At 37.8% G+C, this 26,690-nt stretch overlaps 1 protein-coding gene across 2 annotated transcripts in view; it reads left to right on the top strand.

The window, feature by feature from the left end:
- The window catches only part of SH3RF3 (SH3 domain containing ring finger 3), a 571,324-nt gene that overhangs the window by 322,159 nt on the left and 222,475 nt on the right, over positions 1-26,690 (top strand). For both annotated transcript variants that reach the window (XM_020965168.2, XM_020965166.2), the window contains exon 3: positions 11,878-11,973. In XM_020965168.2, coding sequence (XP_020820827.1) covers positions 11,878-11,973 — 96 coding nt within the window. The remainder of the gene's footprint in view (positions 1-11,877; positions 11,974-26,690) is intronic.

Below are 26,690 nucleotides of genomic sequence, written 5' to 3'. Positions count from 1 at the left end.
GCCTCTGAAAGATGAAAGACAATAAATAGTTGTAGAAAGATCTGACTGCTTGTGCCCTTCCTCCTAAACTACTTTGTATTTAACTATTTTGTATATATTTGTTTTATTCACTTTATATTTGTGTGGTATATATTTATATATGTATTTGTTGTCTTCCCCTTTTAGAATATAAGTTCCCAGGGACAGCTAGGTGGAGCAGTGGATAGAGCACCAACCCTGGATTCAGGAAGACCTGAGTTCAAATCTGACCTCAGACACATAACACTTACTAGCTGTGTGACCCTGGGCAAGTCACTTAACTCCATTGCCTAACCCCCCCCCAAAAAAAAGGAATATAAGTTCCCTGAGCATATGGATTTTTTAATTCTTTTACTTATATCCCCAAGGTGTACCATAGTGCCTACAACATAGCAGGTGCTCCATAAATGCTTACTGATTGAATGAACAAACTCATTTATGTGTCTGTATGGACTTAGGATGTGTGTATGTGTGTGTGCTCACACGTGCCCACAAAGAGTTCCCATGTAAAGAATTTGGATATTATTAAAAGCAGCTTAACAAACCTTGATGTCATTTTAAGGTACAACTTGATAAACATCATCAGCCCCATAATGAGTGTCTTAGGGCACAAATGAATTATCCCAGTGGCCAGAAACTTTAGAGAATTCCTAATGCATTACCAGTTGTCCAAGGTGCTGGATAAACCCAACTGTAGGTGTTTAATAGTGTATTGTCTTTAATGATCAGAATGGTGATATCACATATAAAATACCAACCTGTAGTCCTGAAGTGGTCATGAATACTAAAAAAAATCCACAAGTATGTCCAAATGCCACTTCTGCATTCTATACTCTGTTCTTTCACATTCAGTCAGTTGATTTCCAGGAAACGTAAATGAATCAGACACTAAAAATGATGACTTCAGAAGCCTTCTGCACACATGGGAGTTTCACACCCACCCCTCCCAACTCATGCTCTCTCTTGTTTAAAGTCAGCTGAATGTCTTGGTTAGTTACTGCCTGAAAGCCTCCTCCACACTCTCATATTGCTACAGGACCTGCACTCCCATTATAGATGCCTCACTGTCAGAATGCAAGTCAAAGGCAGGTCGTTCAAAAGCACTTTGCCTCTAAAGGGGGGGGGGAAGGAAAATTCTCCCTCCAAAATCCCATGCCTGCCTTTTGTTAAGAAAATAACATAAAATTGTTCTTCTGATCACCCCCTACCATTCATGGCAAGGTTTAATGGAGTCATTAACTGCTATTAATCCACCAGTACAAAGCAGGCTTAGCTCAGTAGTCACGGCATCCTGGGCTGGAAATTGCGGAGAAGAGAGTGATGGTTGAGGAAGCACAGAGGGTGCTTGGCTACGTTTAGTTTCACCCTGCCTATCTGGACGCTACAGGCTGCCAGATGGCAAAGGGGGCTTGGAGAGAGAGTGGCAAGCACCAGTCCACAGCAGTGGCTCTGGAATCCTGGCTCTTGAGGGGATGGGATCTGCCCCTGGCCCAACAGCACCAAAGCTGGCCGCCTCGTATGTCTCTAGTGGAAATGGAAGAAAGAAACCTGGATAAACAGTGGACATTAAAATAAAAAACAAACAAAAACACAGGGACCTTGGGGACTGGCAAAGAATAAAAATTACATGCTGAACAGCAAAAGCAGGCTTATTCAATAGTACAGTTCTGATATTCATCTTTGCTTGTTTGTCAGGACATCACTTTCAGGGGCTAACTGGCTGATCTGAGACAGGTGTGTAGGGTAGAAGAGAGAGGTAGGTAGTAATACCACTCCTAACAGTAACAAGCACTGGGCTGAGTCAGAAAGATGTACATTCAAATTCTGTGCCTGGCACATAGTAAGTATGTAATAAATGCTTGTCGACTTGATTTCACTTCTAGCTCTAGCCTCATCAATGATAAGCACATGAAAAGTCTGTGATTTGGACTCACTGTAGGAACTCCCACTGTGGGGATTCTCCTAATAACACAGATCAAAAATCAATCTAATTTATTAGGCAAGTCCTAGGAAGTTGACTAAGGCACACAGGATTTAAGTAATTAGCCTAAGGTTACCTCCCTAGAAAGTGTCAGAATCAGGATTTGAACCCAGAGCCCAAACCTAACACTCTGTCCACTGTGCCACACTAGGTAATAACTGCCATTTCTAAGTACTTTCAAGTTTACTAAGTTTCCTTTTCATAGCACAGCTCCTCTGGGGAGGTTTTTGTCCTCAAAGACTTTTCAGGGGAAAGCCCATCTTGCTGAAAAGCAAATATACCAGGCAGAATATTAAAAGAGTCTCAAATTCTAATATTACAATAAGTCTAGTAACCTAAAGGGCATTGCTTACACAGTGGAAAAGGACAGGTCAGAGTAGATGGCCATAACAGGGATGCTCATTCTAAGTCGTCTACGAGAATTAGAGATTATTAGAATTGCCCTTATCTGGGAGCAGCTAGGTGGCAAAAGTGGATAAAGTACCAGTCCTGGTGTCAGAGGACCTGAATTCAAATCCTGCCTCAGACACTTACTAGCTGTGTGACACTGGGCAAGTCATTTAACCTTGATTGCCTCAGCATAAAAAAAAAATGCCCTAATCTAGCTGACATGTTTTCCTTCTATCAGGGGTTCTATCTGATACACTGAGCCAAGACTGAGCAGCAACTTGTATAAATTAGAGGTCCATATGTTTCAGGTATTCAAGACTAGTGACACAGGAATCCTGACTAGGTCCTTGGTGGTGCTGGCTCATGGTTTTAGGCAATCAGGAATAGAAGCTTCCTGGGGGCTGGGAAAGTAAGAGGCCATTTAAAGAGACACAGATGAGTTAGGGACATATTGTTTGATGCTTGTTTAGAATTGGTTCCTGAGCCATCAAGTGACTATACCAGATTTAGGGACAGAGAAGAAAAATGAATTTTATAATTGCTCTGAGATAGTAAATTCTTACTCTCTCCTGAGGGGCACTTTATAGGAGATGGGGAACTAGACTTTGAGTCAGGAGAATTGAGTTATATTGAGTGAGCTATACCTCTGCTCCCACCCCGTGAAATATATAGTGCAAGCATTATGTTCATTTTACAGATGAGAAACTGAGATTCAGGTCAGGTGAATCATTTACGGTCACATAATGAGTGCGGGTGAGGAGGAAACTTCAACCTACATGTTAATGCTCTCTCAAGTACCCTAAATTCTCAGTTCTTCCATATACCAGTTGCCATACTCTTGATTTTGACATTACCTACAAGGGTTCTACTTCCCTGTTTATTATCTCCAAATTCCTTTAAGGATCATAATCTTTTATCATTCTTTCTTTACCAGTGCCTTACTGCCACTAACCTTGTCTTTCATCCTCATTCTGATTCCTGTTCTTTCCACCCCACAGTTCTTTCCTAGGCTGTTACTCATATTAAAATTTACATTTTTTTGTTCTGTTTTTTTTTCTCTTAAAGACCAGCCTTAACCCCAAATCACTCTGGTCCCAGACCAAGCCCTACTTGGTCACTGTTTGGGCCCTGATTGGCTCAAAACGAAAGTAAATAACAATTATTTCTATTTTGGTCAGAAAACCTAAGGGGCTTCCCCTCTCAGATCTATTTTTTTTTTAAGATCTATTCTTTGCCTCTTTTTTTTTTAAATTAAGCCTTAATCACTGAATGGGCACTACCTCAGTCAAACTGAGATCTGTTGAAGACCTTAGCTTGAAAAGGCCAAGGTCCCCCAATGCATTCTGGGCCATCTCTGGTTGTCCTGATCCATATCTGATCACTGGACCCAGATGGCAACAGAGGAGAAAATGAGGCTGTTGACTTTGCATAGCCCTCCCTCATTTAAATCTAATTCACTTGCATGTCATGGCCTCATGTCCCTGATGTCATAGTTCTCTTCATAAATGAAGGACAAACAGCAACCCATAAACTGACTACATCTTCTTCACTGCCCTGTCTTAACCCATTGCTATCTTTAACACTGGAATATCTCTTATCATATGGCAATCATTTCTTGCCATACAGTAAGCCTGGGTTTCTTCTACCATCCACCTCTTTTGTTTTCACTGGAGGTAGAGAACTCCATTTCCAATGGAGATAGAAGCATGCTGATTAGATCCACATCACATAATCTCATCTGAACCTTAACCATAGCAAGATAATCCTTTTGCAGCCTCTTAATTGATTCAACTGTTCTGATTCATGCAGCTGATTCACAGAAGAAAAATTACAAACCTTTTCATTCCTCTTCAAGTTTCCCAAGACATCCCCTCCCTTCACCCTCCCAGCTGAGGTTGTAGTGGTTCAGTTGTTTAAGTCTTGTCTGACTCTTCATGACCCCATTTGGGATTCTCTTGGCAAAAGATACCAGAGTGGTTTGCCATTTCCTCCTCCAGCTCATTTTACAGATGACGAATTGAGTCAGCCAAGGGTGAGTGACTTGCCCACAGTCACTCAGCTAGTAAGTGTGTGAGGCTGGATTTGAACTCTGGAAGCTCTTGAACTGACTCTATCCAGCACTCTGTCCACTGCGCCACCTAGCTGGGGACCTTTCCTCAAACTTCAATGAGAATATTGAGGACCTTCTCTGAGACCTTCTTTCCTCTCATTTTCCTGTTCTCACAACACTGAAAGATCTTTCCCCATTATTTCTTCCTTCAGTTTTATTTCTAATAAAAAAGTGTTCCTTCTCCTTCCCAAGGACCACCTCTGTACATGTTCCCCTATCTCTTCCCCTCAAGCCTCCTCCAACATGTTGCACATACTATTACAGCCCATTCTTTCTCTTATCTTCAGTCTCTCCCTATCCATTCACTCTCCCTGCTGCTTATGGATATGATTATGGCAGCTAGCTAGCTCAGTGGATAGAGTGCTAGGCCTGGAATCAGGAAGACTTGAGTTCAAATGTGGCCTCAGAAACTTAATAGCTGTGTGACCTTAGGCAAGTCACTTAATACCTATCAGTCTCAGTTTCATGGGCTGTAAAATCAGGATCATAATACCACCTACCTCACCATGGTGTTGCAAAGAGAAAGTGAGATATTTGTCTTAGAATAGTGCCTGGCACTTATTAGGTACTTAATAAATGCTTATTCACTTCCTCCCTCCCACTATCCTTTAAACCCTCACTTTACCTGATCATTCTCACTATCTATTACCCTAAGTATCTCCTCCCTTTCTTGGTTGAATTTCTTGAGAAAGCCATCTATACTAGGGGGCTCCAATTCCTTTGTTCTCTCTGCCTTCCAAACCCTCTGTAGTCTGGCTTCTAACCTCATTAATTCATCTTAAACTATCCTCTTCAGAGTAATCAATGATCTTTTAATTGACAAATCTAATGGCCTTTTCAAAATCCTCATCTTTTTTGATGTCCTTGAAACCTGTGACCCTGTTTTTAGTGGATACTTATCTCCTCTCTAGGTTTCTGTAACACTGCTTTCATCTGATTCTCCTCCTGTCTGGGTGATGGTCCTTTTTCAGTGTCCTTTGCTGGATCTTCATCCAATTCATGCCCACTAACTATGAGGATCCCATGAGGCTGTGTCCTAAGCCCTCTTTTCTTCTTCTTCTATAACATTTCCCTTGGAGATTTCTTCAGCTTCCATAATTTAATTATCATCTCTACTCAACTAGGTGGCACAATAGATAGAGCACTGGCCCTGGAGTCAGGAGGACTTGAATTCAAATCTGACCTCAAATATTTACAAGCTGTGTGACTCTGGGGAAGTCACTTAGCTCTGTTTGCCTCAGTTTCCTCATCTATATAATGAGCTGGAGAAGGAAATGACAAACCACTCTGGTGTCCTTGCCAAGAAAACCCCAAATGGGGTCACAGGGTCAGAAACAACTGAAACAACTTAATAACAATCAGTCTACCTCCTGGTCTACAGCCCCATGTCACCAACTATCTTTCAGAGACAGCAAACTGAATGGCCCATAAGCATCTCAAAGCCAAATATCCCCAGGAAAAATAATTTTCTTTCCCTCAAAACTTTCCCCTCTTCCCAAGTTTCTTAATACTTTCAAAGGCACTGCCTCATCCTAGTCACCCAAGCTTGCAAGCTTGGTGCTATCCTGAATTTGCCTCCTTCCCCTAGTGACTCCACTCGGAGATTATCTACCATCCAATCAATATATATGGTATGTGTACGTAGCAATTAACATGTGAGCTCCCATTCAATTGTAAGCTCCCTGAGGGTAAGGACAGTACATTTTGCCTTTCTTTGTGCCCTGGGCACTTAGCCTCGTGTCTGGCACATAGGGATTACTTGATAAATGCTTGTTGACTAGTAAACTCTTAAAAAATCATTTTATGTGTCCATAGGTTAAATTCTATTCCATGGCCTCAGCCTGTACCAGTAAGTTGGACCCACTAGTTGGAAAATGTCTGCCCATTCCTCATCTTTAAAATGAGGGAGCAAGGGATTATACCAGAAGCTTTCTAGGAAAGAGAGAAAGAGAGAGAGAGGGAGGGAGAGAGAGAGAGAGAGAGAAGAGAGAGAGAGAGAGAGAGAGAGAGAGAGAGAGACAGACAGACAGAGAGAGAGAGAGAGACAGAGACAGAGAGAGAGAAGAAGAAGGAGAGGAAGAAGGAAGGAAGGAGGAAGGAAAGGAGGAAGGAAGGAAGGAAGAAGGAAGGAAGGAAGGAGGAAGGAAGAAGAAAGAAAGAAAGAAAGAAAGAAAGAAAGAAAGAAAGAAAGAAAGAAAGAAAGAAAGAAAGAAAGAAAGAAAGAAAGAAAGAAAGAAAGAAAGAGAAGGAAGGAAGAGAAGGAAGGAAGAAAGAAAGAAAGCTCTTCTAGCTTTGGTTCTGTGCTCCTATGATACATTTATTAAATGCCTATTATATGACTATTACAAGGCAGTAACCTTGGTGCTGGAATTGGAAAGAAGAAAACGAAACCTTCCCTACCCTGGAGGAGCTTATGGTCAGAGCTGAGGTGAAGGAAGGTAGGCAATGATATTACTAATAAGAATAATAGTAACTAACATTTATATATTTAGTTAGGGCAGCTGGGTGGCACAGTAGATAGAGTGCCAGGTATGCATTCAGGAAGACTCATTTTTGTGAGTTCAAATCTAGCCTCAGACAATTACTAGCTATGTGACCATGGGAGAGTCACTTTACCCTGTTTGTTTCACTTTCCTCATTTGTAAAATGAGCCAGACAAGGAAATGGCAAACCACTCTAGTATCTCTGCCAAAAAACAAAAGAAAACAAAAAATGGGGTCATGAAGAGTCAGACATGACTGAACAACAATGTAAATTTCGTAAGAGTTTGAAGGTTTTCAAAGTGGTTTGCGTTTATTATCTCATTTGCTTCTTGTGATAGCCCTTTGAGGCAGGTACTATTATCATCGCCATTTCACAGATAAAGAAGCTGAGGGTGACAAAAGATAAATGATGTGCACAGCATAACACAGCTTTAAGTGTTTCAGGCAGGATGCAAACTTCTGCCTTCCTGTCTCCAAGCTTGACATTCTAGTCACCATGGCATGATGATGAAATTGAATTGATATGACATATTTTTCATACTGTCACAAATAAGAATGATTTATTTTGCATAATTCCACAAGATAGAAATAAAATCAATGAATAGAATCATAAAATTACAATGCTCTGTTGATAGTTTCCAACTTATCCTTTATATAGCTTACTCACACATAGTTACTTATGTATTATCTCTCCCATTAGACTGTGAGTCCCTTGAGAGCAGTCTTTAGCTTTTCTTTGGATCCCTAGTACTGCCTGGCACATAGTAGGCACTTAATAAATGTTTATTGACTGACTCATTGAGGGAGGTTGATTTTGCATCAACATTTATTCAACACCTATAGGATTAGTCATCGTCCTATGTATAGTGTCTTCCACCCCCAGTTCTTCCCTTCTCTACGTTAACTATCCCTATTTCCTTATATTATACAAAGTAGCAAATTACTTTCTCAAAATGTGATACTCAGAAAGGAACACAATGCAGTAGATGTAGTGTGACCAGTGCAACATTCAATGAGAATATTAATCTTCCTTGGTTTGAATAATGTGTAGTAACAGATAATTAATACCATCTAATAATGCATTGGTTTTTTTTTTAAATAAACTGCATCAGGGGCAGCTAGGTGGCGCAGTGGATAGAGCACTGGCCCTGAAGTCAGGAGGACCTGAGTTCAAATCCAGCCTCAGACCAAACAGTTGACACTTACTAGCTGTGTGACCCTGGGCAAGTCACTTAACCCCAATTGCCTAAAAGAGAAAGAAAGAAAGAAAGAAAGAAAGAAAGAAAGAAAGAAAGAAAGAAAGAAAGAAAGAAAGAAAGAAAGAAAGAAAGAAAGAAAGAAAATTAAAAAAAATAAACTGCATCACAATGTTTGCTCATATTGAATATGTAGTCAATTATAAATTCCAGTTCTTTTTCTTATGAGCTGCTCCCAGGTCTTCTAGTATTGTATTTATACAATTAATTTTTTGAACCAAAGTGTAATACTTTATATCTGTTCTTGTTAAATTTTATGTCATTAGGCTTAGCCCATCATTCCAATGTATCAATATCTTTTAAAAACCTGATTCTGTCAGTGCATTAGGTATTTCTCCCAACTTTGTGCTGTCTACAAGATTAATAAGCTTTAATTTTAATAATGTATTTCTTTGTTCAAATTGTTAACAAGGCATGGAATGGTCCAAAGCTTTGTGGCACATTCCTCAAGACCTCCCTACTGTATTAATCATGTATGAGAGTAAGTTTGTTTATATGAGATGAAGATTCCTTTAGTCTTGTCTCTTTCTCTTCTGAAGGGAAAAAAGCCACAATTCAGTCTTATCAGCTCACAAAAGAGATTCAAAGCTAAGTGAAACCATAGACTTTCAACCTAGAAGGCAGTTAAGTCCTTTTTATTCTCTTTATAATTTTCTCCTTATATCAAAACTAAATTTTCTTCCTGTGATGGCCTGCTGTTGCTAAAGTCCGATCTACAAAAAAGTCTTAAAGATTAAGTAATGTCTACCTATTTTAGCATTCTTACCAGGGCCTCTATGCCTCCGTCTGCTTGTAACCAAGACCAAAAGGCCATGGTTACCAAAGGTTTTCAATGTTTTTGTGTTATGGGGTTAGTGAGGTAAATGAATAAAAGGAATTCACTGGACCTGCTTCAGTGATCATCTGTAACTGAGGCCATTCTTCTTGTTTTGCTTCTGATGTCTGTCAACAACAAAAACATTGCTAGTAATGGGGACCATGATCTTCCCGGTGCTTTTTCTCTGCCTCAGTATATGCCTGCCCCTCCCTCTTGGTTCTTTTTTTCTCTTCCTCTCTCTCTCTATTTCCTCTATCCTTTTCTCCCCTCTTTCCTTCTCTCCTCCTCTTTCTCTCTTCTCCCTTTTCCCCCATTCTCCCTTTCCCTCTGTCCTTCTGTCTCTCCTTCTTTTTCCTCCTCTCAGCCCTATGTTTCTGCCCTTCCTTGTCTCTCTGTCTTAGAGAAAGGGGCAGAAATAGTCTCTCTCTCTCTCTCTCTCTCTCTCTCTCTCTCTCTCTCTCTCTCTCTCTCTCTCTCTTCTCTCTCTCTCTCTCACATTCTCCTCCTCCCCCCCAAGAAAAAAATTAAATTATTGGCATATGTCTCACCAGAAAATGTCAATCGACAAACTTTGCTCTTTGACCAGAAAGCTAACAGTATATAAGATGATAAAAGATACATTCTTTATATAGCCCTACTACAGACCCTTCTGAGGCCTGTAACATCCATTACAGGGAGTAAAGCATACTAAAATCAAGACCTCATTTCAGCGTGTTTATTTTCAAGCAGGGAGAGTTGAGATGGAAGAATAGAAGAACGTTATGATACTTTCTTCTCTACTGACTCCCACCTGCCTCTTAGGAGAGGTAAAGCAGAAATAAGAGGATTTCAAAATGATAAACCATGTTCTGATCTCCATCATCCCCACAGCAATCCATAGGCATGCTTTTCCTCATCTTCCCTTTCCTGACAGGCATGTTGAGGTGTTCAAGCAGTTCCCCTTGCACCTCTGATTGTTTTGCCAGGCCCTGGATGACTGCCCAAGAGTTTTGAACCCTGGAGATCAATTCCAGTTGAGACAGCCCCTCTGGCATTACACTTGTCCTCTGCTGCAGATATTTCTGACTAATGGTGTGTACTTCTGGCCTTCTGTGCAGACAGCTGTTGATGTGCTCTTGGGGGGGGGAGGTGTTTGAAAGGGCCTCCTGCCAAATAATTCATCTCCCAATGGCCCTGCCACAGGAGTACCTAAAATCCTTGCTTTATTCACTCCTCTGAGTTAAAGTATTTAGATAATCATAGTTAAAGTATTTAGACAATTATATTTTCCCATTGGCATAGATATTAGAAAATTGAAAATTGAGCTGTATTGAAATGCAGGCATTATTTTGGAAGGTTCATCAGCTACTTATATCTTAGCTCTTTTTGGCTTTTCAAAGTGGCTAATGATGTATCTAGCAACTAATATGAGAGTAGCCTATAGTAAGGGTAAGTTTTGGAAAGAGAGAAAGCTTATTGCATGAATTCTATGTGTAAGCTTGATTTAAGAGACTAGGAAGAGTGCTTAAGGAAAGGGGGTATGGTAACATGACAAAGATAAACTGCCTACATGGTCACCGTTATCTAAATCTGGCTCTTGGATATGTTTACCCATCAACAAACATTTTTAGGCACTATACGCTAAACATTTTGTTAGGTGCAAGGGATGCAAAAAAAAGAAAAAGAAATAAAAAAGCAGAGAGGGAGGAAAGGAAGAAAAAAGGAAGGAAGGAGGAAGGAAGGAAGGGAGGGAGGGGAAGAAGGGAGGGAGATCCTGCTTTTAAGAAGCTTACCTTCTACTGAAGCAAGAAACACACGCATATCAGTCAATCAACAAACATTAAGTGCCTATAATGTGTCAAAGACTGTTAGGTTTGAGGGATACAAGTATATAGAATAAATATATACAGAATAAATACAAAGTAGTTAGGAGAGGACAGTAGCATCTAGAGAATTGGGAAAGGCTTCATGTATTTCTTTCTCCTTTTGCATCAGTTCCTATTCCATTTCTCTACATTCTTTTTTTTTTTTGTATTCTCTTTATCTTTCTGTCTCCTTCAACTCCTTTTTTCTTCTTCACTCATTTAACACCTGCTTCCCGTCTGCCCCCTCACATGACCTAGCCTCTGCTGCCATGAAAGCCCTCTCTCTTCTGTTCAAAATGAAATCCTGAATATGTGATGTGGGTGGCAGTCCTTCTGTTCATCCCCTCCTCTTTGACTCTGTTTTCCAGCCTCCCGTGAAAGGCTCATAGGCTCATCTTTCCTCTTTGTCTCATACCTCTTAATTTTTCTCCCCATCTGTTTCCACTTTGTTCAATTCGAACTTGGTTTTGTTCCTTTCTCTAAACTAAGAACTCTAGGGTTATTCAATGCATTTTGTACCAGTGACTCTAAACAAAGGGTGTTGAACCAGATTGTTTCCTTCTTTGTTTGTAGCTAGAAACTTAAAATGCTTTCTGTTTAGTTGATTACTTTTTTCAGAGTAGAAAAAAAGTTTTCAATTCAATGAACATAAACAGGAGCCTGATTTTAAACACCATGCCAGCACCATGATACAAACTGATGTATGTTTTCCTGTTTAAAAAAAACCTCAGAACAATGAACATATGAAGGAAAGGATTGGTCAACACTCCGATCGGCATGTAAAACTTAAGTTGTTGAGGGTTTTTTTCTTCCGTGTTTCATATAACTGAATGTATAATTACTAAATGATAGTACAAAATCTGATTTCAGATTGAGTAAAACTAACCCATCTTTTTCTTTTCTTTTTCTCTTATATGTGTGTGTCTGTCTGTGTCTCCCTATGAATGCTTATACCTATTTGGATCCTGTGTGTTTTAGGATGAAATCTTGACTGTAATCAGGAGAGTCGATGATAACTGGGCAGAAGGAATGCTGGGAGATAAGATTGGAATTTTCCCTCTCCTCTACGTGGAGGTAAGGTCATATCTCTGAGCAGGGCTTCTTCTTTTGCCAATGTTGTTTGTCTAACTAGAAACAGCGGCAACTTAACCTTGATGTTCCATTTTCCTAAGAGAGAAACAGGTTATTTGGGAATAACATAAAGTCTGATAACTGCTGCACATGGGTTTGGTCCAGGGCTCCTTGGTAATCCTAGGGATGTCCTCTCTGCCAGCATAGATTGAATTTGGAACAGCTCTGGCTACAAATCATCCTCTGACATGTGGGGGATGAGGACAGGATGCTCAGGTTGGGTGTGCAGTATACTCTCCAGTGAAGCTCAGTTGACTCCACTGTATTTGTGCCCTTTTTCCCAAGGTTCTCACTGATGTTGTCATATTTCTCCAGATCAGGGAGGACAGTCTTGACAGCATTTTTTAATGCAGAGTCGCTACTTTCCAATGATTCTTCAAACAGATCTAAATCTCTTGTTGCTGAGCTCAAAGAGAATATTTCATGTGCTTCCTGTAAATCTTACCCAGTTCTCTGGATTTGGGGGCTCCCTAGGAGAATCTGAGGTTTATGAGGTGACCTCTCATATAATTTCCTGTCTGTTCCATGGGAATGTGTCCCAAATCTCCAGCTTCCTAGTGGATAAATTGGTTAAGTGTTGCTGAATGGGAAATAGCTTGGAAGTTGTGGCCATGTTCTATAAATAACTACAGTTCAAGCTGTGTTTAAAAAAAGAAACACTATATGTTTGCTTATCTATAGATTTAGACCATCCTGGTCCAGTTGTTCTCTCTTTTTGCTTTTTTATCTTGTAATCAAATGAGGGAATATTATGTTAACCCACATCGTCTCTCAGATGTAAGCCCTTATTCTGTTTCAGTTATCCCCACCATCAGAGCCATTTAGAGGTGTCCACAGGTATATGGCATCTGTCTATTTACCCCTTTGTCCCGCTAATGTCCCCCCACCCCTGTACATACTCGTCATCTTTCCTTTCAGCATTGAGGTATTAGTAATTTTTTTTGTTTTTACCAAGCATTCATATAATGCCTTAAGGTTTTGCAAAATGCTTTGTGCATGTTATCTCATTTGTGCCTCCTAATGACCCTGTGAGGTAGGTGCTATTATTATCCCCATTTTATAGATGAGGAAACTGAGGCAGGCAGAGGTTAAATGACTTGTTGAGGGTCACAAATGCCTGAGGCAGAATTTGAACTCTAGTCTTCCTGACTCCATATGCAACATATTGCAACATTGATCTAGTACCAGTCATATTTAAAGTCTTTGAAGTGATACTAGAGGAAATCTTAAAAGGCAGACATGAAGAGTTTAAGTTTCCTCAGGCTTCCCATCCCTACAGTGTCCTTCCTCTCTTCTCTAAAAAGGAGTTTGGAACTCTGCTTCTCTGGTTCTTCAGTTCTCTTACAATTCTGCCACACCTCAGGGTCCTAACCCCACTGCCTCAGAAGCACAGCTCACTTTCACTCGTCTGCTGATCTGGAGGCACTGACCTAGAAGCTCGGAAGTCTGGGTTCTCCACAAACATACTGTGAACACTTCACAGATGCCACATCCTCTCAATGTGGAGGTTTCTCCATTTGTACAGTGAGAAGAACCCTTTCGTGACTTTCCCTCCTCTAACTGAGCTATCATTCCACTCTCACAATTATTTTAGGTCATTTTCATTTCCCAGACCATGGCAAGGACCTAAAGTCTAAATCAGTATGTTGTACTTCCTTCACTATAATTACTAATCTGGGACATTGTAGAGAAGATTCTATGAAGGTATGGCTGAGACTCAATGATCCTTAAAGTCATTCTCAATTCTGAAATTCAGAGGGAATTCAGCTTCAAATAGTTATTCTCTCTGCAAGAGACATCAGGGGAAGCCTTCTTTGTCTTTTTTTTTTTTAAATACAGCTTCTCACCTAACATCCCATGAATCCATTCACAAGATCTTGTCACCATGCACCAGACTGTGATGAGTTTTCTTTTCCCCCCATCTATAAGGGCTTCCTCAGTGCGACAGGAAGGCCTGATGCTACGTGTGTAAGTTCAGCCAGAGTTCCCTTTGTCTTCAGGAACAGCTGATGAGTTCACTCAGAGTCATTCTGTAGAAGCGCATAGCTGTTTTTCTGTCCTTTCCCTCAAATTTAGTCTCTATCCATTTCCTTAGTACCTTCCTCATACATTGTATTGGAAGGGTCCTTGGGTTCTTATGCTGGTTTGTGATATAGGGATATTCCTAGTATTGTGTTTTCTAAGTAGCCTTCTGTGTGGATAGCCAAGGTTTTGGATGGGAAATGGCGCAGCTATTTGATCAGCAAATGGTGCCACACACCTCTATTTATAGGCACTGCTTGAAGCCAAATAGGCTAAAACAACTACTTCCTCTACATCTTGATTCTGCAATTGTTTAGATAGATAGATAAATAGATAGATAGATAGATAGATAGATAGATAGATAGATAGATAGATAGAAAGAAGATAGATGACAGCTAGATGGATGTTATGTATATATGTATCTATAAATATTTGTGTATAAGACATGGTATGTATGTATATATGTGTGCATGTACACACAGATGTCATCAGTGTTACCATTATTGTCATCACCATCATCTTTTCACCAGGGCAAAAATGGAACCCCCATGTAATGGGAGTATAACATCATATATATAATGTACAATAATATAACATAATATATTACAATATATTGATCAGTTATAATTAATATATAACATAATGTGTTGATTATGTTAATACATTTATCAATACTATAATATACAATATTGTACACATGTGTATATGAATGCATATATACATATATGTATATGGTTTATATGTATATACATGCTATGTCATATATAAACATACATATATGCACACGTGCGTGTATACATATTATATATTATATGTACATATTGTATAGTGCTTTATATTTGTATATATGTATATACATACGTATGTCTGTGTTTATTAATTGGCTCCCCTCTCTGAGGTGATTAAGGCACTGTGCAAAATGCAATCCATTACTTTTGCCCTTCTGCAGTTTGCTTAATGCATTGCAAATGAAAATGTAAATGAAGACCTCCCTTCCTGAGCAGAGGGTTCATGTCTTCTGGTGATGGGGTTATTGTCAGCCGTGGAAGCCCCATCTTCTTCAGGGTTTCCACTGGATGATAGATTGGCAGGTTACAGTAAAAATCTTGTTGGGACTTACATTTTCTGCACACTGTTTAAAGTGGGATATGACAATGTTAACTTTGTAAAATCACTACATAGGAGTTCTAATTTTTCCCCTGAAAAAGATGGTGGGGATGACAATGATGGTAACACTGATGACAGCAATAGACCTTTATATATGTCTTTAAGGTTTGCAAAATGTTTTGCAAACCATATCTCACTGAACCTCACAAAAACCCTGTGAGGTAAAGACTACAGGTATAGTTCATTCCCATTTTATACATAAGAAAATTGAGGTCCTCCTCCAAAAATATTTTACTTTGTCATGGTCATGGTCACCCAGCCACAAAGTGTCAAAGATGAGATTTGGATCCCTCTGTAGAGCAAAATGGAACAAGAGTATGATGATTGTAAATTGAGACATTTATTGTCCCTTCATTGAGTGTGTTGAAACACCTGAATTGCATGTAAGGGAGTTTCCACAAGACAGGTCCACTGACACTTCTGCAAAGCATCTTCCTTCAGGGACAAGGGAGAAAAGAAATCTTACAGAAACAGAAATATTGTGGAGGTTGCTTGCTTTGGGCCTTATTTCCAGAGACTGAGTGTTGTGCTTGCAGATGTATACAGTGTTGATATGCCATGAAACATCTTAGAAAGAATTTCTTATAACTATCTGACTAACTGGGAAAAATAGCTGAGCCAATTAATACCAGATCAATCTTTGCTTTAAATCTGAATGTTCATAGTAACATCTGGCTCTTCCACCTTGGACCTTTTCCCATTAATCCTAATGAGTCATTGATCCCCAAAAAAACTTTTCTTGGTACTTGCATATCCCCTTTTCTCTTCCCAGTTTTTATTTCTATTCTCCCTGGAATTTCTTATTTAATAAGATTTTTGCTTTTTTTTTGCTTACCAAATGTTCCAAATCCTTCATCCTTTCTCCTCCTGCCCTCATCCCCAAATGGCTGTGATCAAACCCCCCAACCTATGGCAAACCTAATTAGCCCTTATAGTTTCTGCCTGATACTTTGTCCACCATTAAGAGAATTTCCCCTGATATCTCTTTTCCAACCTTTTTGGTAGTGGAATGCTTTGTAATCATTTCTATTTGTTTCAGAATATATTTATTCTAATGGGGATAGAACTAAAAGTACCAAAATGACAAAAGTATATTATAAAACAATTTCCCTCTAATAATTCCAGGACTGACGTTGTTGTTTAAAGCACAAAAATGTGATATTTTAAACATTTCATCAGCAAAAATGTACTAAGCCTCTTCACAGGTTGATGTGATGGGTCCCCATACAAAGTGAGTTAAGCAGACATCACCACTGTATCCTAACAACTTAAATTCCGAAGCTGATGATTTTAACATAAAGATAAAGGGCATGCAAACTCATCTCATTTCCTTTTTGGATAGGGCTAACATGGTTTTTCTTAATCATATCCAAAAAGGAAATGAGATGAATTTACATTAACATGGTTAATAGAAAGGCAGTGTGGAGTATAGTGGTTTGAGGGCTATTGTGGACTGGGCCTGATAGAGACTGGTCTTGTACTTCAGATTTGGAACTGGAACAGAAGAACCACTCATGGACTATCTAATAGTTACAAAGAAGAGGTTCAATTAGCCATAGCAGGGAAAGTGTGTTAAGCATGGAAACAGCATTGATTCAGCTTTGTTGCCTCTCCATTGGTCATGCTGGCTCATTGGTCAGAAACAACCCCTGACTCTTCATAGTAAAATTTTTGTACTTACTCCACCAGGAAGCTAAGATAATGTCAGGAGTCTTAGTCCTCTGAGCCGATTGAGTCTAAAGAATGGTTTACTTATGTCTTGTGTGAAATTTATCAAAAAAGGTAAGTTTCCCAGAGCAAGATATCATTTATTAGCAGGTGCATACAACATGATAATAAAGGGTCAATGGCTTACCTCTATTTATGCCAAAAACCCTGAAATGAAGATGCAACTCATTTTTGTAAGCATAGAACAAAGAACAGAACAAAAATCCTATCATTGGTTTGGGGATTGGCAACAACATGGGATTGAGAAATCATGATCATTTACATCAGAGAAAGTGGGCATAACTCATACGTGGGATGAAGACTATCTCGCTTTGTCTCTAAGGGAGGCTTTGTGAGTTTACAAATCTAAACTGCATCCTAAAGTCGCTGGTAGGAACTCAAATATGTAGACAAACTGGCACCTGTGGGATTAGATAAGACCATTTTTTAATTGCTGAAGATGGGAAGTCTTCTCAACTTCTCAAGGATAACACACAAATCTTGTAGGAAATGCTGAGATAATGTTTTATGAGAGTATTGAGAACAGAGTTTTTCTTTAACCAACAGTGACTGTGGGAAAGCTTAAGCCTTTAGTATCTAACTTCAGAGAGAGAAGAGATTGAACTTTTGCACATAGGAGTTCCTGACTCAGGGATAGAGAAGAAGCTTTAGGTTTCTTACATAGAATACAGAATATGGTTAAAAAATAAAATCACTTATAGAGCAAAATCAAATATAAAATACAGAACCAAGAGTCTCACTTATCTTTTAAAAACTATCCTAGCCCTATGTAGCAGATATTGTTTTTAACCCCAAGGGCCAGTCTTGGTATCAAGGAAGATCTGAGTTCAAATCCTCTCACTGGCTCATAATTGGCTGTGTGATTATGAGCAAATCACTTAACCTCTAAATTGCCCAGACAGCTCTGAAACTGTTTTTTAAAATAATATTTTGTTTTTTCCCATGTCAGGACAATTTTCAATTCATTTTTACAAGATTTTGAGTTCCAGATTTTTCTTCCTCCCTTTGTCCCCTCCCCTCTTCTGAAAATGGTAGGCAATTTGATATAGATTATACATGTGCTTTCATGTAAAACATATTTCCACATTAGTCACAGTTGTGAAAGAAGAAATAAATCAAAAGGAAAAAAATGAAAAAGAATAAGTGAAAGAAATGTGCTTTGATCTGCATTCAGAGTCCGTCAGTTCTTTATCTGGATGTGGATAACATTTTCTTTCATGAGTCCTTTGTATTTGTGTTGGATCATTGTGCTTCTGAGAAGAGCTGAATCATTCATTGTTGATCATCACACAGTGTTGCTGATACTGTGTACAGTGTTTTCCTTGTTCCTCTTGTTTCACTTTGCATCAGTTCATACAAGTCTTTCCAAGTTTTTCTGAAATCTGCTTGTTTATCATACCTTATTGCACAATAACATTTCATTATATTCCTATACCACAGCTTGTTCAGCCATTCCCCAAATGATGGACATCCCTTAAATTTCCAGCTTTGTGTCACCATGAAAAGGGCTACTATAAATATTTTTGCATATGTAGGTCCTTTCCCTGTTTTTATTATCTCTTTGAGATATAGACCTAGTAGTGGTATTGCTGGATCAAAGAGTATGCACAGTTTGGTCGCTCTTTGGAATTAGTTCCAAATTGTTGCGACTATAAGTTATAAATAAGTTGTAGGTATATAGCAGTGGAGAGAGTTTTTCTATCAAGAATTCCTAAATACAATACCAGCAAGGAGATTACAGAAATATATCACAAAGATTATACACTGTGACCAGGTGCAATTTTTACCAGAAACAGTAATAATATATAGTAATAATATAATAGGACTATTTCCTAATTCCCCAAATGGTCGAAGGATATAAACAATCAGTTTTCCAAAGAAGAACTGATAAATAATAATAAAAAAGCCATAAGCATAATTAAACATATTAATAACAAAAACAGCAAATATCATGTGATTATGTCAGTAGATACATAAAAGGTTTTTGACAAAATGCAATATCTATTCCTATTAAAAACACTAGAAAGAATGGGAATTAATGGAGCCTTTCTTAATGATAAGTAATAGCTAAGATCAAGAGTAAGCATTTTTTTATAATGGGGATAAACTAGAAGCCTTCCCAGTAAGATCAGGGATGAAACAAGGATGCCTAATGTCACCACTATTATTCAGTATTGAATATGCTAGATACAGATGCTACTGAAAATGCTAGATATAGCACTAAGACAAGAAAAAGAAATTGAAGGAATAAGGAGAATAGGTAATGAGGAAACAAAACTATCACTCTTTGCAGGTGATTTGATAATATACTTAAGGAACTTTAGAGAATCAACTAAAAAATTAGTTGAAACAATTAACTTTAGCAAACTTGAAAGATAGAAAGTAAACCCACATAAATCGTCAGCATTTCTATATATTACCAGCAAAACCCAGCAAGAAGAGATAGAAAGAGAAATTCTACTTAAAATAACTGCAGATAATGGGAAATACTTGGGGGCCTACCTGTCAAGACAAACTGAGGAACTATATGAACATAAATACAAAATGCTTTTCACACAAATAAAGACAGCTCTAAATGACTTGAGAAACATTAATTATTCATAGGTAGGGCAAGCCAATACGATAAAAATGACAAAACTACTGAAATTAATTTGCTTATTCAGCACCATATCAATTAACTATCAAAGAATTGTTTTATGGGGCTAGAAAAAAATAACAACAAAATCCATCTAGAAGACTAAAGGTCAAGAATATCAAGGGAATCAATGAAAAAATGTGAAGAAAGGTAGCGTAACAGCACTAGATTTGAAACCTTATTACAAAGTAGTAATCATCAGAACAATCTGGTACTGGCTAAGAAATAGAATGGTAGATAGATATAGATATATAGATAGTGGAATAGAAAAGGAACATAATGCCCAGTAGTATACAATATAATAATAATATACAACCATCATAATCCAATGATCAGTAAACTCAAAAAAAGCAGTTTTCCAGTTTTGCCAGCAGTTTTTGTCAAATGGTAAGTTCTTACCCCCAAAACTTGGATTTTGGGGTTTACTGATCATTGGATTATAATGGTTAGATATTCTAAGTCATGTACCTATTTTGGCCTTATCTTGGTATATGGTGTAAGGTATTGGTGTATGCCTATTTTCTGCCATACTCTTTTCTAGTTTTCCCAGGAGTTTTTGTCAAATAGTGAGTTCTTATCCCAGAACCTAGAAATTAGGCATACATAGACATAAAGGGTGATATCATAAGTAAATTAGGACAGCATAGACAAATTTATCTGTGAGATCTATGGATAAGAGAAGAATTTATGACCAAGCAAGAAATAGAGAATATTACAAGAAGTAAAATGGATAATTTTGATGACATGAAATTAAAAAGGTTTTTCACAAACAAAACCAATAAAGGTTTCATTTCTCAAATATATAGGAAACTGAACCAAATTTATAAAAAAAAAAAAAGGACTATTTCCTAATTCCCCAAATGGTCAAAGGATATAAACAGGCAGTTTTCAGAAGAAGAACTGTGAAGTACAAGTATGCATAGAATAATTTTACATATATATGTGTGTGTCTGTATATATACAGATACACACAAACACACACACATATATGTATATATAATTGTGTCTAATGGTAGCCATCTTGGGGGGGAGAAAAAAAGATTTAAATGATAATGCTATTATATATTTAAAAGGAATAGCAAGTTATATATGATGGGTTTGTAGTTTCACGTGCAATCAACTTTTTTTTTTACTATACTATTTTATGGAAATACTGTTTTATTCCACAAATTAAAAATAAATTAAAAAACACCCCAAGACAAAAAGCAAAACAAATCAAAGCTATCAATAATCATATAAAAATGTTCTAAATCACTGTTAGAGAAATGCAAATTCATACAACTCTGAGGTATCACCTCATACAGATTGGCTAACAGAACAGAAAAGAAAAATGATAAATGCTGGAGGCATGTGGGAAAATAGATAACTAATGTACTGTTGGTGGAGTTGTGTATTGCTCTAACCATTCTGGAGAACAGTTTGGAACTATGCCCAAAGGGCTATCAAATTGTGCATTACCTTTGTACCTAATATCCCAAAGGCATCAAAGGAAAAAGAAAATGACCCATATATGCAAAATATTTATAGCAGCTCTTTTTGTGGTAGCTAAGAATTGGAAATTGAGGAGACACCTGTGAATTGTGAAATAGCTGAACGAGTTGTGGTATATGATTGTCTTGGAATATTTTCATGCTATAAGAAATGATGAGCATGATGATTTCAGGAAAAACCTGGGAAGATTTATAAAACTGATGCAAAGTGAAGTGAGCAGAACCAGGAGAACATTATATATACAGCAACAGCAATATTGTAACAGTGGTCAACTGTGAAAGACTTAGCTACTCTGGTCAAGACAATGATCCAACATAGTTCCAAATAACTCAGGAAGAAAAATTATGTCTACCTCCAGAGAGAGAACTGATGAACTCTAGAGAGCAGATTGAAGCAAACTTTTTTTCAGTGATTTTGCTTTTCTTGCTTTTTATTTTTTGCAACATGGCTAATATGGAAATGTTTTGCCTGACTTTACATGTATAAACAATATAATATCATTTGCTTTCTCAATGGATGGAACAGGGGCAGCAGAGAGGGAGAGAATTTGGAAATAAATTTTTTAACAAATATTTTTATTGCTATTTTTTGACCCATCAATCAGTTCCTAATGAACCACTCCCTTCCCACAAACAGTAGTTAAGAAAAATAATCTAATATGGCAATTTGAACAGGTAACACATATAACTTCCTATTCTTAAAAGTTTATCATTTCCTTTTTAAAATTTATTTATTTTTAGTTTTCAACATTCAGTTCCACAAGATTTTGAGTTCCAAATTTTCTTCCCATCTCTCCCTTTTCCCCACCCCAAGACGGTGTACATTCTGAATACCCCTTCCCTTGATCTGCCCTCCCTTCTATCACCACCCTCTCCTTCTCTTATCCCCTTCCACTTCTGTTTTCCTGTAAGGTAGGGTAGATTTCTATATGCCATTGCCTGTCTATCTTATTTCCCAGTTGCATGTAAAAACAATTTTTAACATTTCTTTTTAAAACTTTGGGTTCCAAATCTTCTCCCTTCCTCCCTCCCCACCCAGCCTCATTGAAAAGGCAAGCAACTCAGTACAGGTTATACATGTGTAGTCATGCAAAATACTTCTGTAATAGTCATGTTGTGAAAAACTAACTGTATTTCCCTTCATCCTATCCCACCCCCCATTTATTCTGTTCTCTCCTTTGACCCTGTTCCTCCTCAAAAGTGTTTGTTTCTGATTATCCCTCCCCCAATATGCCCTCCCTTCTGTCATTGCCCACCTCTCTTATCCCCTTCTTCCCTATTTTCCTGTAGCATAAAATAGATTTCCATACCCAACTGAGTGTGTGTGTTATTCCCTCCTTAAGCCAAATCCAATGAGAGTAGGATTCACTCATTTCCTCTCAACTTCCCCCACTTCCCCTCCACTATAAAAGCTTTTTCTCATCTGTTTTAAGTGAGATAATTTACCCCATTCTACCTCTCCCTTTCTCCTTCTACCAGTATAATCCTATCTCATGCTCTAATTTTATTTTTTAGATATCATCCCTTCATCTTCAACTCACCCTGTGCCCTCTGTCTATACACACACACACACACATATATATATATACATATATTTCCCATCCAACTACCCTAATACTGAGAAAGGACTCATGAGTTACAAATGCCATCTTTCCATGTAGGAATGTAAACAGTTTAACTTTAATAAGTTCCTTATGATTTCTCTTTCCTGTTTATCTTTTCATGCTTCTCTTGAATCTTGTATTTGAAAGTCAAATTTTCTATTCAGCTCTGGTCTTTTCATCAAGAATGCTTGAAAGTTCTCTATTTCACTGAATGTTCATTTTCCCCCCAAAGGATTATACTCAGTTTTGCGAGGTAGGTGATTCTTGGTTTTAAAGCTCACTGAAGAAAATATTTCCTTAAAAATTATGATGGAGCAAGTGGAAGCTAATGACTTAATGAGAAATCAAGAAATTATAAACAAAACCAAAAGAATGAAAAAAATAGATGACAATATGAAATATCTCATTGGAAAAACAACTGACCTGGAAAATAGATCCAGGAGAGATAATTAAAAATTATTGGACTACCTGAAAGCCATGACCAAGAAAAAAGCCTAGATATCATCTTTCAAGAAACTGTCAAGGAAAACTGCCCTGATATTCTAGAACCAGAGGGTAAAATAGAAATTGAAAGAATCCACCGATCACCTCCTGAAAGAGATCCCCAAAGGAAAACTCCTAGGAATATTATAGCCAAATTCCAGAGTTCCCAGGTCAAGGAGAAAATATTGCAAGCAGCCAGAAAGAAACAATTCAAGTATTGTGGAAACACAATCAGGATAACACAAAATTTAGCAGCTTCTACATTAAGGGACCAGAGGGCTTGGAATATGATATTCTGGAAATAAATTTTTTTTAAATAAATGTTAAAGTATAATTATTTTTTAAAATTCTCCAGATGGATGAAATAATTACATGTAAACCATCTATTTATACACGTACACATGTGTTCATATATACATATATAGATATTTAAATATGTGTTCATGTATGTGTTTTTGTATGTGTAGATAAATAGATAATTTGGAGAAATGTCATGTACATACTATACCTGAATTACCCCAAAGCATTTGACAATATCTTCACATATATAGTGGAGAAATATGGAATGGGTGATAGTTCCAACAAACTTGAAGCAGACTGAAACACCAGAAAGGAAAAAAAGAATTATTAGAACCAGTAGGGCTGCTGGCGAATGTTTAACAACCAGATCTCCAGGGGGGAAATGTTCTTATGACACATTTTAAAATTTAATCTCTACAATTAATATATCCCCATCATTTTATTAGGTGTAGACAATAAACAAAACAACAACAAAATGAAGCCCTGATTTTTGGCCTTTGTTCATTTCACACTTTTGCTCATTACTCCAAATCCTTCCTTCTGAGACCAAATATTTTTCTTCCACAGAATAATTTTCAATATTTGATGACAGTAGTTATGTTCCCTACCTCTTCTCTACACATCACTTCCTGCTAAATCTGTTTTCTTCAGTCTATGCCTTCCCCACCCCTCCACAGTTGCTTCAATGGATCCTTTTACGGAATAGTTTTGAGTCCCTTTACTAACCTAATATACCCTCTTTCTGACCCACCCCAGCTTGTCCACTATCCTTATAAATTCCTTGGGAAAATGAAGACTGTTTCATTTCTGTCTTCACATCCCCAGTGTCTAACACTTGTAAGTGCTTAATAAATAAATAAAAATTGTTTGATTAATAAGATGTGGCCAGATTTGGACAGAGTACTCCAGATATCTGATGAGGACTTAATGCCTCTCATTTTTCTGGACACTGTATTTCTATATATGTAATCTAAGTCCTCATTAGCTTTCTTTTTCCTTTTTTTGTTTTTTTTTTTTTGAGAGGGGAGGCAACACCAACCTTAGACTTTGAAAAATTATGCTTGAATTACATACACAAATCTCATTTTTTTTTATTCATAGGAACTGTTTTCTAGCCCTCCTTTCCTCCCATTCTCTATTGCACATTTGACTTTTTGAAACCAAGGATAACATTTTGTATTTATGCCTATTTAGTCTCATTAAGTTTGGCTTACATTCTTGCTATCCAGTTATGTCTGGATGGTTATTATATTGTCCAACAAGTTAGCTACCCTTCCCAGCTTCAAGCCATCCAAAAACCTGATAAACCTGCCACCTATGCTTTTGTCTAAGAAATTAATGAAAAATATTGAAAAGTACAGAGCCAAGAATAAAACCTTTGAGGAACTCCACTAGAGATCTTCCAAGCTGACAGCAATCTCTCCTTTTTGGGTCTGTTCTTCCGACCAATTAGTTTCCAAAGCACTATCGTTTGGTCCATATTTCTTCTTTCTATCTGCAAGAATATTTTGATAGACATTGTCAAATGCCTTGCTGAAGTAACAACAATAGTAATAACCACTTACATGTATGCACGTGAAACACTCTTCCTGATGTTGTATCTGTATCTTCTAATCTACCAGTCTTGTAATGCTATAAAAAAGGAATTGAGGTTCTTTAAGAATTCATGCTGCCTGTTAGTGAACTAGCTTTCTAATGGCTCACAAACCATCCCTTTAATTATACATCCAAGAATTTTCTTAGAAATTGAAATCATGCTTACCAGCCTATAGTTTAAAGAATCTACTTTATTCACCTTTCTTTTTTTTTAAAAGAATTGGCACATTAGCTCTTTTATAGACTCATGACACCTCTCTTATCCTACATAATATCTCAGTGGTCACTGATAATAATGAAGCAATCACATCCACAATTTCTATTTTTTTTTAAAGACAAGGTTTTCATATCTCACCCAGGCAGGAAATATAATAGCCATTCATGGGCCCAATCCCACTTCTGATCACATCTGGAGCTTTGACCTCCTCTGCTTCTTACCTGGGCTAGTTCATCCCTTCTTCAGCAGTCTGGTAGACTCCCTAGGAGTTCACTATATTGGTGCCAGACTAAATTCAGGCACTTTTATTGGTTTAACCTACTGCATCCCAGAAGTCCCTAGTTCAAGCCATCCACCAACCTTAGCCTCACTGGTTGCAGGGACTATAGGTGTAGACCACCATATCTGCCTGGATGAATTCTTTTAGGAAGGCGGAATGTAATTCTTCCAGGTTGAGGGCAACTAAATATTCTGTCATTAACACTCTTATTTATCTGAGCTGTTTTTGTTCATTCCTTCCCAGTCTGAAGATGATTTTTCATGGTATGCTTAATAGAGTGTCTGGCGTATAGTAGGGCTTAATAAATACTCGACTTTTTAAGGAAGAAAAAAAGGCAAAATAATAATCAAGCCGTTCTGCCTTCTCTCTCTTATCTATTATCTTCATACTATCTATGCCCCTTAAGCACTAATCTTATTCCTTTTTTGTTCTTCTTTCATCCCCACAGTATCTTTAGAACCCCTTTTGATTGTCGTTAGCATTCATTGTGTTTCACCTTGCTCTCAGCTTTACAATTACAAAGATTAGTCTTATAGTCCCATACCATTTTTTTTTGGTATGTCTTCATTTACCTGCTCTTGTTTCCATTTACTGTGCTTGTTTTCTTAAATTCTAAGTAGTTCAAAGAGTTCCCTTTGCATTTTCTCCTTTGATCCTTCCTCAAATGTTCTGCATTATGCTTCTCCTAAGACGTGGATTTCCTCCCAGGAGTGCATGGTTACTCCATCATCCTTTATTTGGTCGTGTGCACAGTCAAGCACAAAAATTCTCATATTTTATTTCCCATGATGCTCTGGGACCCAGAAAGCATTGTTCACTGGGAGGAATTCCTTAGATTACTTTGTCCCATAAAGTTTTACATTTGGCTGCAGAGTAGTAACATCACTTAGTGATGACTCTGATGGGTAGGGAATCTTCAGGAACTGCTGGAGCCATAGGGAAAAGTAGAGTTGGAGAACTGATATGTGGGCTCAGTTGGAATGAAAATATAGAACAGTTATGGTATCTTTCGACCCAGGGCTCACAAATACCTCTTTGCCTTAAGCTCCTTAATTTACTCTGTTATTCTACTTTGTGCATTTGTGTTCGATATTTGTGTTCTTATATCAGGAGTGTTCTTACTGCCCTTCTTCCTGAG

This window comes from Phascolarctos cinereus, unplaced genomic scaffold (genome assembly GCF_003287225.1).
Source record: "Phascolarctos cinereus isolate Bilbo 61053 unplaced genomic scaffold, phaCin_HiC Scaffold_7;HRSCAF=346, whole genome shotgun sequence".
Classification (NCBI taxonomy): Eukaryota; Metazoa; Chordata; class Mammalia; order Diprotodontia; family Phascolarctidae; genus Phascolarctos; species Phascolarctos cinereus.
The sequence above is the reverse complement of the archived record's forward strand: the minus strand, read 5'-3'. Positions and strand labels throughout refer to the sequence as shown.